This window comes from Oncorhynchus mykiss, chromosome 7, assembly GCF_057628025.1.
Source record: "Oncorhynchus mykiss isolate SJ-2025 chromosome 7, ASM5762802v1, whole genome shotgun sequence".
Taxonomy (NCBI): domain Eukaryota; kingdom Metazoa; phylum Chordata; class Actinopteri; order Salmoniformes; family Salmonidae; genus Oncorhynchus; species Oncorhynchus mykiss.
In genome coordinates this window covers 26,643,520-26,656,079 of record NC_143028.1, presented here as the reverse complement: position 1 = coordinate 26,656,079, position 12,560 = coordinate 26,643,520, and the positions used below count along the sequence as shown (strand labels likewise).

Sequence of the window (12,560 nt, the reverse complement as noted above, 5' to 3'; positions counted from 1 at the left end):
GTATTTATGATAAAAAGCTTTGGATTTGTCTGTAGTGGTTAATATATTGATTTGTTTTATTCATCATTTTTTGATCCATAAAACCTGTTACCAAACAAAACAATTTTATAACCCAGATTAACCCAGACCCAGATTACAACATTGACCCCCCATGAGATATAAATTAATTTGAAGAAGGTGTTTATGTTCAATAAAAAGGAACAGGATACAAAAGGCTTTCAAAGGAAATGGATTGTACAGACAATCTGATTGGACATTTAATTAGTCTTCAGGATAAATATAGGAGTATTACTTTTTTTCTCTTTATTTTAGTCTCAGATTGCACTCAAAATGTATTCTCAATGACATTCATCTCTATTTGGGTGAGTCTTTGACAATGCCCAAAAAACTATACCAAGCTATGATTGTAAATCTTCCAAAATGAATCAATGTAACGTATCTGTCATAGAGGAAATTTGACTGCCCTTGCTGCTTCTGAAGAGCTTAGTTTCATATCAACTTAATCTTTGCGTCTCAATTGTTGGCAGACATCAAATTCAATCAGCCTATGTCAAATCTTATATAACATTTCCAGGATGTAAGACATACATTTTTAAAGAGATTAGAGATTGGGATATACTGTATATTTTGGTTAGGGTACAGTATTATCGCCACACTGGTAGTCACGACTCATGACTGCAGTCAAATTCCACGTGACTGTTTAGTCACGGTAATTAGACTTCTCCAAGCTCTGATGCTGCTTATGGTCATTAGTAGCCTACCAAACTGGCTAACTGCCTGGTACTCAGCACTCTATTGTCCCTCTAATCATACTGACATCAATGCAAATGTGATCGAAAATAAAATCAAACACTTCATGAGAACCCATGAGCTCATGTTGAGCAACATTTCTATAGGCTATGCAATTGCGTGAGAAAACATAGTTTTGATGGCCTCTATTAAAAAGAGGGTCCCATCCCATCAGCTTTCTATAGGCTAGCCCTACTATATTTATTTCTCAACAGTCCTAATATTAAGCACATTGCTTCGCTTTACAACAAGAGTATAGCCTATATGGGTGGCATGAAAATGAACTACGGGAAAAGAGTCCTCCATTCAATATTTAAGTGCATAGATGACATGTACAGTATTTATCCCTCTGCCCCTGTTCCAAGAAAGGTGCATGATAATTGTCAAATCTAAATCAAAAACAAAATTTGCACATATATTATTTAGTATACACTACCATTCAAACGTTTGGGGTCACTTATCAATGTCCTTGTTTTTGAAAGAAAAGCTAATTTTTTTGTCCCTTAAAATTACATCAAATCGATCAGAAATACAGCGTAGACATGGTTAATGTTGTAAATGACTATTGTAACTGAAAACTGCATATAAAATGGTTGTGCTTTCTTTACACTAGTTGAGTATCTGGAGCATCAGCATTTGTGGGTTTGATTACAGACTCAAAATGGCCAGAAACAAAGACTTTTCTACTGAAACTCATCCGTCTATTCTTGTTCTGAGAAATGAAGTCTATTCCATGCGAGAAATTGCCAAGAAACTGAAGATCTCATACAGCGCTGTGTACTACTCCCTTCACAGAACAGCTCAAACTGTCTCTAACCAGAATAGAAAGAGGAGTGGGAGGGCCCGGTGCACAACTGAGCAAGAGGACTAGTACATTAGAGTGTCTAGTTTGAGAAACAGACACCTCACAAGTCCACAACTGGCAGCAATGTCAACAGTGAAGAGGTGAGTCCGGGATGCTGGCCTTCTAGGCAGAGTTGCAAAGAAAAAGCCATATCTCAGACTGGCCAATAAAAATAAAAGATTAAGATGGGCAAAATAACACAGACACGGGACAGAGGAACTCTGCCTAGAAGGCCAGCACACCGGAGTTGCCTCTTCACTGTTGATGAATAGGCTGAACACTTTTGAATCTTTTGGAGAAATATATTTTATATTTATATATTTATATTTTATATAATTCTATTTTTGTGTTTTACATTTTATTTCATTCAGCTATGTTCAATTGTATTATTCATACTATAAAATAATGTACATTCGAAGAAAATCCTGTCTGCTAAATTAACTAGTGTAGCCCACAGACTTAAGGCATAGACAGATCAGGGCGAAACATAAGGACAACTCAGAGTATGTAATTCTGTTCTTCTGAAATACACATTTTCTTCATATCATGTTTCTTTAGACCTGTCTAAAATAAATAAGACATTTATTGTAATGGTGTAGGCTATATTAAATTGATTTATTAGACTTAAAAAATGTAGTTGTTCCAAAGGTCTGCGTCAGTGGCTTGTAGGCTATGCGTGGAAGCCAGGAGATGCTATATGTGTTTATGTTAATTAACGGTCAATTGAGACCAACAGCCCTAATTGTGGTATATAATATTATAAAGGGTGAAAGGTTATAGACCTACTACAGTCAGTGTCCATATTTCAGATATTATTCTATTTAACCCATCTGAACAATACAGTTCCCTTGTGACTGTCGAAATTGTATAGTGCCAAACACTACGCTACTGTTCTGGCCCTGCTACCTTCTCTTTATTTTCAACTCTCCATTTTGCAGCTTTCCTCTTGTTGAAATATACTCCAACATTGTCCTTTTCACCTCAGTGGATTGACGTAAAACGTTTTCTGCACAACTTCCCAATTGCATTTGGCAATTGCGTGTATTTGGCGCTTGTAGAGGTAGGCCCTAAAGCTTAGACTTGACAAAAGAATCAAAGAAAAATCTCAACGTAGCCACTTTAGACAAGAATTGCACAATAATTATACATGTACACATTTTTTTAAACATTGTTTTCTCTTTATTCAACCTGCCCAGCACCCTTCATCCACACAATATGTCATGACCCTAATCCTGATCGCCCTGTGGATATAACTGTGGGGACTGTGGATTATGAGTCAACCTGCGCATCAGTAGTGTACAGTACATCAACTCAGCAAAAAAATAAACATCCCGTTTTCAGGACCCTGTCCTTCAAAGATACATTTTTAAAATCCAAATAACTTCACAGATCTTCAATGTAAAGGGTTTAAGCACTGTTTCCCATGCTTGTTCAATGAACCATAAACAATTAATCAAACATGCACCTGTCAAACGGTCATTAAGGCACTAACAGTTTACACTAACAGACGGTGGGCAATGAAGGTCACAGTTATGAAAACTTAGGACAATAAAGAGGCCTTTCTACTGACTTTGAATAACACCAGCAGAAAGATGCCCAGGGTCCCTGCTCATCTGCATGAACGTACCTTAGGCATACTGCAATAAGGCATGAGGACTGCAGATGTGACCAGAGCAATAAATTGCAATGTACTGTGAGACGCCTAAGACAGAGCTACAGGGAGAATGGACAGCTGACCGTCCTCGCAGTAGCAGACCACGTGTAACAACACCTGCACAGGACCGGTACATCCGAACATCACACCAGCGTGACAGGTACAGGATGGCAACAACAACGGCCCGATTTACACCAGGAACGCACAATCCCTCCATCAGTGCTCAGACTGTCCGCAATAGACTGAGAGAGGCTGGACTGAGTGCTTGTAGGCCTGTAGTAAGGCAGGTCCTCACCAGACATCACCGGCAACAACATCGCCTATAAGCACAAACCCACCGCCGCTGGACCAGACAGGACTGGAAAAAGTGCTCTTCACTGACAAGTTGCGGTTTTGTCTCACCAGGGGTGATGGTCGGATTCATGTTTATCGTGGAAGGAATTAGCTTTACACCAAGGCCTGTACTCTGGAGCAGGATCGATTTGGAGGTGGAGGGTCCATCATGTGTTGTGTCACAGCATCATCGGACTGAGCTTGTTGTCATTGCAGGCAATCTCATTGCTGTGCGTTACAGGGAAGACATCCTCCTCCCTCATGTGGTACCCTTCCTGCAGGCATGACATGACCCTCCAGCATGACAATGCCACCAGCCATACTTTTCGTTCTGTGTGGGATTTCTTGCAAGACAGGAATGTCAGTGTCCTGCCATGGCCAGCAAAGAGCCCGGATCTCAATCCCATTGAGCACATCTGGGAACTGTTGGATTGGAGGGTGAGAGCTAGGGCCATTCCCCGCAGAAATGTCTGGGAACTTGCAGGTGCCTTGGTGGAAGAGTGGGGTAACATCTCACAGCAAGAACTGGCAAATCTGGTGCAGTCAATGAACTTTGCAGCAGAGGTATCTCTGGGTCTTCCTGTCCTGTGGTGGTCCTCATGAAAGCCAATTTCATCATAGCGCTTGATGGTTTTTGAGACAGGCACTTGAAGAAACATTCAAAGTTCTTGAAATGTTCCAGATTGACTGACCTTCATGTCTTAAAGTAATGATGGGCTGTCGTATATCTTTGCTTATTTGAGTTGTTCTTGACATGATATGGCCTTGGTCTTTTACCAAATAGGGCTATCTTCTGTATACCAACCCTACCTTGTCACAACAAAAGCGATTGGATCAAATGCATTAAGAAGGAAAGATATTCCACAAATGAACTTTTAACAAAGCACACCTGTTGATTGAAATGCATTCCAGGTGACTACATCATGAAACTGGTTGAGAGAATGCCAAGCGTGTCCAATACTGTCATCAAGGGAATGGGTGGCTACTTTGAATAATACCAAATATAAAATATATTTTGATTTGTTTAACACTATATTGGATACTACATTATTCCATATGTGTAATTTCATAGTTTTGATGTCTTTACTATTATTCTACAATGTAGGAAAAAAAACTTGAATGAGTAGGTTTGTCCAAATTTGACTGGTACTGTACATGCTCATGCATACACATATGAGCATCCCCCAATTCCCCCTGTACCATCATCACAATCACACATACGCATTACATACATGCACACATTAACCACACACTTGGAGTTCAACATATTGGCGTGCTGTGTGTGTGTCTGTGAGACGTGCTGTGAAAGGAAATGTGAAACATGCTTTGTCAGGCCTCAGCTCTCTCGGAAGAGCTTTCCCTTACCCTCTTCATTACCACACGCACACGTGTACAGACACACACACAAACACAGCCTTTATTACCAAGCTGTACCAGTGGGGTTTATCCTCAGGCCTGTCATTATAAGCCCCATAGAGAGAGAGGGGAGAGCAGAGGGGAAGGTGAAAGTAGAAATAGAGGCCTTTCAGCATGTGAAGAGCCTTTCTGATTAACTTGGGCCCAGTTTGAGTGGCCGATCAGTGTTGACTGGTGCGTCAGTGTTTAAAAAAAAAGCCTATGTTGTTTATAAATCGTGCCTTAAATCACTTAACGTTCCATGTTAAGAAGAAAAAGCAAGGATTAGCTGTTCTCAACGGGCCTCCCTGGTCGAGTCCTTGAAGACACTTGGCTTATTGTCTTTCTTGCATTATAAGGATATTTGACATGGCTTTTGATAGTCTTGAAGTTCTTGACAAGGCCCACAAGCACATATTGATTGCTAGGTTAGACATAAAACAAGATGTCATTGGTGAAAAGACTCCATGCAGTGTTAGTAGCTTTATTTCATGTTTCTTTCACTACGACAGCACATTGTCCCCTTGTCCTCATAACAATTTGATGAGAATTGCAGCATGTTAACTCATTTTGATTCAAACTTTTTTTTGTTTAACCAGTTGAGTCTATGGGGGCGCTATTTCATTGTTGGATAAAACAAACATGCCCGTTTTAAGCGCAATATTTTGTAACAAAAAGATGCTCGACTATGCATATAATTGACAGCTTTGGAAAGAAAACAGTCTGACGTTTCCAAAACTGCAAATATATTATCTGTGAGTGCCACAGAACTCATGCTACAGGCAAAACCAAGATGAAACTTCAAACAGGAAATGAGCAGAATTTCTGAAGCTCTGTTTTCCATTGTCTCCTTATATGGCTGTGAATGCACCACGAACGAGCCTGCCCTTTCTGTCGTTGCTTCAAGATGTCTGCAGCATTGTGACGTATTTGTAGGCATATCATTGGAAGATTGGCCATAAGAGACTACATTTTCCAGGGGTCCGCCCGGTGTCCTTTGTCTAAATTGGTGCGTAATCTTCAGGTGCGGGCATTTTCTCCTGGGATTCAGGAGAGAAAGCACACTTCCACAAACGATATTTCATCGAAGAGATATGTGAAAAACACCTTGAGGATTGGTTCTAAACAACGTTTGCCATGTTTCAGTCGATATTATGGAGTTAATTTGGAAAAAAGTTTGGCGTTTTGATGACTGGATTTTCGGGTTTTTTTGGTAGCCAAACGTGACGCACCAAACGGAGCTATTTCTCCTAAACAAATAATCTTTCAGGAAAAACTGAACATTTGCTATCTAACAGAGTCTCCTCATTGAAAACATCTGAAGTTCTTCAAAGGTAAATGATTTTATTTGAATGCTTTTCTGGTTTTTGTGAAAATGTTGCCTGCTGAATGCTAACGCTAACGCTAAATGCTACACTAGCTAGCTACTGTTACACAAATGATTGTTTTCCTATGGTTGAGAAGCATATTTTGAAAATCTGAGATGACAGTGTTGTTAACAAAAGGCTAAGCTTGAGAGCTAGCATATTTATTTCATTTCATTTGCGATTTTCATGAATAGTTAACGTTGCATTATGGTAATGAGCTTGAGGCTGTATTCACGATCCCGAATCCGGGATGGCTAAGTGCTAGAGGTTAAAATATCCCTGTCCCTTCCCCGGTACAAAAGGTTGTTTTTAAAGCGTGAGTCTTTTAAATCAAAAAGCTGCAGTTGGCAAGGAAGTAAAGGAAAGTCATATATCCTGCCGGTAAATCAAATACCCATCTCTTAATAGTGTGAGGACATAAGCCAGGAGACACATTAGATCCTGCCTCATAAATATTCAGTCAGTTAACAGAGGAGGGAAGGTGTTTTAAAGAGTGATCAATCCAGGAGAGGCTGCATCCCCCAGATCATCAGAGCGTTCCTCCATGTCTTCCTCACTACTCCCTGAAGGGAGATGAGTGACCTGTGTGAGAGTGAAGAAAGTGTGTCCGTGTATGTGCGAGTGTGCACGTGTCTGAGTGTGCATGTGTGGCAGGACAGCCCCTCCGTGGCAGTAGCAGCGGCGACTTAGGAGAGAAAGAACTGTTGGAGATAAATGTTATACTGCAAAGTCCTCCTCTCAGATCATGGCGAGCGGAAAGATTAATGCTGGCCCAGGAGACCAGCCTTGGAGGTCGAGCAAAGCCATCTTCTCCTTGCACAGAAATAATGCAAACAAATTAACAGTAGCGTTGTCCTTTAAAACCATGCATTTGGGCTCGGCATGAATTCTAGGCCAGACAACGGTCCACTGCCCATCATCTATGAAAAGCTTATGAAGGGCAATGGTAATAGAAAGCACTAAAGCATGGCAGTCTAAAGAGAGAGCCATATAAATCATTAAATGTGCCTGAACTCTAAGAAACCCAGAAACTTCAAACTTAACACTAACACTAGAGTTTAGGAAGCTATGAGATCTTTTAAAAAGGCAATTTTTTCATCAGAATATTAAAAATTATCCAATGTCAATTTGGAAATTTTCCAAAACTTCTTCATGGATGGGATTTACCTAATAAAACAGAAAATCCGGTTATTGGAGAGTGTCCATTTGATCCTCCAGGAGGGGGGAACATGTGTAGGTGGGTATTTTCAGGGCAACCAGCCAAGGACAGAGAGAGAGACTGCAGGATGAGTAAGATGAACTCTTGCCACCACAGCTCTCACAAGCACATTATCACCTTCATCTTCCAACGCACAGGGGGGAGATTTATCGTAACGTGAGGGGAAAGACAATAAGAATAAATTCTGTTTGGTTGACAGTCAAGCGGAGGTCTATAGTTTATAGATCATTCACGCTCAGCGCAAAATGGATTAAAGGCATCTTCAGTCCACCTCCTAACGAGTCGAACACACTTCGCCACCGCGGGTGTTAGGGCCGGGTGGAAGAATGTGTGCCAGTCGGCGGGGGTGACACATGAGATGAAGCAATACGCTGGGAGCCAAAGATGTCACGTCCCTCATCGTCACCTGGTGGCAGTGGTGTAAAGTCCTTAAGTAGTTTTTGGGCTATCTGTACTTTACTATTTATATTTTTGACAACTTTTACTCCACTACATTCCTAATGAAATAATGTAATTTTTACTCCATACATTTTCACTGACAGCCAAAAGTAGTCATTACATTTTGAATGCTCAACAGGACAGGAAACTTGTCCAATTATATTGTTTATAAATATTTTAGAAATTACATTTACTTTTAAAACTTAAGTGCATTTAAAACCAAATACTTTTAGACGACTTTTACTCAAGTAATATTTTACAGGGTGACTTTCACTTTTACTTTAGTCATTTTCTATTAACGTAACTTTACTTTTACTCAAGTATGAAAATGTGGTACTTACTCCACAACTGCCTGGCGGAGAGTAGTAATGGGTCTTGAATTTGACCTGAATGTAATAAGATAACAGTACATCCACTGTAATGGTCATACACCCAGGTGTTGGAGGATGTAGACGTGAATAGCAATGTGTGCTTTGTGTTTCCCCCTCGGTCCTGGTGTGCCACGACAAAGCCCACTCAAGCGCTGCAGGCTGCCAACACTCAAATCAGCCAGGCAGACAAGCGAGCGGGCCCCTGAGCATTTATGAGGCCCTTCTCCTCTCTACACCCCCCATCCCGGCACGAGATCTATCTGACAGGTAAACACGGCGGCCGACACTTCAGAAAACATATGTTTCTTTCTGCTGCACTTCACACAGCCAAGCTAGCCCAGTACACAGAGGAGTTACAGTACAGAGCTATTGAGCCGCGGCCAGCAGCACCTTTGTTCCACATCACCTCCACTCTGCCCCCGCTGTCTCCCCTCCCTCCCTCCTTCCTCACCCTTCATCCTCTCTCTCTCCCTCCTGGTTGACTCTGATATGATGAAAACAGGCAGCCTCTTCCACATCGATCTGGGCCGCAGGGAGACACACACACACACATACACACACACACACACACACACACACACACACACACACACACACACACACACACACACACACAGACTTGTGCACAAACACAAATGCCCAAGCATCGTAATTTGTCTATTGGTTCTGACTCATCTTCGTGCACTCGGACATCTCGAACAGTGTCCGATCTTCAGCTCACATGAAACACACCACAATTGTGTGGTAGTTTGACACTGTCAAGCGGGGTTTGTTCTGATTCATGTAACTTAGGCTGAGGACCAACACCTTCTGGATGGAACACATTAACAGAGCCTGAACCGAGTTGAGATGCAGCACTGCGTAGCTTACTGTACAGAAAGATCTACCCCCTTGTCAACACTGTTCTCAGGTTAGCTTCTACAGCCCAATCCGAAGTGACTGGGCAATCTGTAACTGGTCCGAGAGCGGTCGGCTCACAACCCAAGAAAGGTCCCCTTCTTGTTTTTTAGCCTGTTTGGGGATGTATTACAAACTCCTCTTCATGCGGACCGTATCGATTTCTGCGTGTTCCGTTCAGCCTCCATTCCGGCTCCATTCGGAGCTGACATCTTCTACAGTTTCCTCCAGGGGGGCTCTGTTCATTGCCTTTGCCTTTGACAGTGATAATGTGTGGTGCAGCGTCTTCTCCACACATGCCTGATGAATGTCACAGTGAATGCCACCGCCCGTAGCTGTACATTAGCGAGAAAGCACTTTTTACATGGGCCTGGATTAGCATAATGCAAACGGCTGCGGCTGGCGGTGGCGCAGATCAGATAGTGTCTGTCAGCTGGAATTGGGAGCATTTCATCAGGCAAGAAGTGCTGTGGAAGCCCGCTGAGAGGGAGTGGGGCTTCTGAGACAGGGAGCCCAGGAGTGTGTGTGTGGGGGGGGGGGGGGGGGGGTGGTGGTGGTGGTGTGGTGGATACCTGCAGAGCCGGTGGCAGGGAACCACTATAGCACATAATTTTCACCTAGCTAAATTGTTTACTGGTACAGAGAGCGATGGTGGCTGCCAAAGGACCACACAAAGGCACGCGCACACAAATGTGAGCACATAAACACAGACGCATACACACACACACACACAGAGGCACTTAGAGTAGCGCAAACTACCTTGAACACACATAGTCACAGCACCAACATACAAAAAGCCAAAGGTCGAAGATTGGAGACAGACATTCATTGGCAGATTCACACACAGACACACTCCCAGACATATTCACCCTGCATAAACTTCAAAAGGTTTGAGAAGGCAGCAACTATCCCACTGGACACAGACATCAGTTTAACATCAAGTTTTGATTTACATTTGGTTGAGTTGTCAACTAATGGGAATTCAACATAGAATCAACCCAAGAATATCACCCTGTCATTGAATAAAGATTAAACGTTCCCTTACATTTATGAGTTTTTGCAAATCCAACATCACGCCCTGATCTGTTTCACCCGTTCTTGTGATTGTCTCCACCCCCTCCAGGTGTCTCTTATTTTCCCTAGTGTATTTATCCCTGTGTTTCCTGTCTCTCTGTACCAGTTCTTCTTGTATGCTTTCAAGTAAACCAGTGTTTTTCCCATGCTCCTGTACTCCATTCTCTTTTTCTAGTCTTCCCGGTTTTGACCCTTGCCTGTTTTTTCTGGACTCCGTACAGGCCTCCCTAAAGCTTTCTGCCTGCCCTGACATCCAGCCTGTCTGCCACTCTTTACCTCTTGGACTCAGAATCTGGTTTTGACCTTTTGCCTGTCCACGGCCATTCCCTTACCTACTCCTTTTGGATGAAATAAACAACAAAGACTCTAACCATCTGCCTCCTTTGTCTGCATCTGGGTCTCGCCTTCTGCCCTTATATCCAATCAGTTTTCCAGATGGAGAATAAGAATGAGATGTTGAGTAAAGCAGTGGGTAATGAGAGGGAAAGAACAGGGGGAAATAGATAAGAGAGAGAGATTAAGAAATACAGACTCAATGGAGAGAGAGAGAATTCAAACCAAAGTAGAGAAAGAGAATAAGAGAAAGAGAGAGAAGGATTATAGAAATACAGAGAAGAAAACTGCCAGAAAGTATAGAGACTAAATTGAAGGAGAGAGAAGTCAACAGAAAAATAAGAAAGAGCGAAAGAACAGGAGAAAGAGAAAGGTGCAGAGAGAAAGAGAAAGAAAAGGGAAAAAGAGAGAGGGGACACTAACAGTGCTTCATTTTCTCCAGATCATTGGTGCTTCCCCACTGTGTTGGCGCTGCCACACGCAGCTCCTTCATCATGTCTCTCACCTGGAGAACAGAGACTTCCCACGGCTGCTCATCTGCTCACCTCAATTACCATTCCCCATCAGAGCCCCACAGGAGCCATTGCACGCACACACACATGCACAAGCAAACAGTCACATACAGACACAGTTGCACACACACAGTCTCTCTCACACACGCACACACAGGGTTGATCTGATTAGCAGTCACTTTATTAAATGAAGTGTGTCTTTCTTCTGCATGCTGCATACGCTACCCACTGGGCCAATAATTACAACAACAAAAATGTCTCCCACCTACCCTATGCGTCCTGGTCAAAAGTAGTGCACTATAAAGGGAAAAGGGTGCCATTTGGGATGCAAACGGAGTGTCTCGGATGAATCAGGAAGTGTGAACTTTAGAAGCCGAAGGTGGGGTGGACCTTATGGAGGCAGGTGGTGCACAGTGAAGTCATTGATTCACTGTTGCAAGGAAATAATCTATTTGGTTCTCGTTTTCCACGTTTTGGAAAAAGTGACTGTTCTCACTTGTGATGAATTCGATAACCTTCACTTAGATAATGGAATATAGCTCCCATCATCAAAGAAGAAATAGCTGGTAATAGGAGCCCAATGTATACAGCACTGAAAGATGAGCAGTAGAAATCCACACACACACTATGTGGATCCACACACTATCCTCAAACTAGGAGTAAAGCCTATCTACAGATTGTTAATTATTCTCTAGTTAGAAGGAACCCAGGAAGACGAGCACATGAACATAATAGAACACAGACAGAAACACAACACCGACAAAGAAACCACATTGTTCCACTCACCAGCACACTTGGTCCGGGTGATGAGTGGAGGTCCCGGGGGCCCCGTGCCTCCCTCGCCTGGCCGGGTCAGCAGAACCTTGATCTCGTACTCAACATCGGGGTCCAAATGCCAAAGCTTGTAGGTGGGGGCATCCACGATGTGGGTCTCGGCCCAGTTGCCCGTGGTGGTGCGGTACTCCACCTCCTTCAGGATGATAGGTCCGTCCCCGATGATGGAGTTGGCGTTGGGCTTGATCCACAGGTAGGTGGCCCCCACCGCCAAGAGCTCCGGAGGGGCAATGGGTGTGGGGGGAGCTAAGGGGGCAGAGAGAGAGAGAGGACAATGGAGATTAGAATATAGGCCTAGGTCAGTGGTTCCCAAATGTATGTGGATAGATGATTGAGGTCACTGCAATTTCCTGATGTCAATTTGGGATTGTGTGTGAGAACATTTTGGGAACCCCTGTGATAGATAATAGTGGTTTTAAGGGAGCATGAATTGGCAGCATGATATGAACAGTTATGAATGAGTGCCATGGAGCATGTAAACTGTGTCATAACAATGTATG

The 12,560-nt window shown here is 42.9% G+C and overlaps 1 protein-coding gene across 12 annotated transcripts in view; it reads right to left on the bottom strand.

Annotated features, from left to right (window-relative positions):
- LOC110527653 (receptor-type tyrosine-protein phosphatase T) overlaps positions 1–12,560 on the bottom strand; it is a 522,557-nt gene that overhangs the window by 281,019 nt on the left and 228,978 nt on the right. For all 12 annotated transcript variants that reach the window (XM_090240593.1, XM_090240592.1, XM_036983141.2 and 9 more), the window contains one exon: positions 12,013–12,306. In XM_090240593.1, the coding sequence (XP_090096719.1) occupies positions 12,013–12,306 (294 nt within the window). The remainder of the gene's footprint in view (positions 1–12,012; positions 12,307–12,560) is intronic.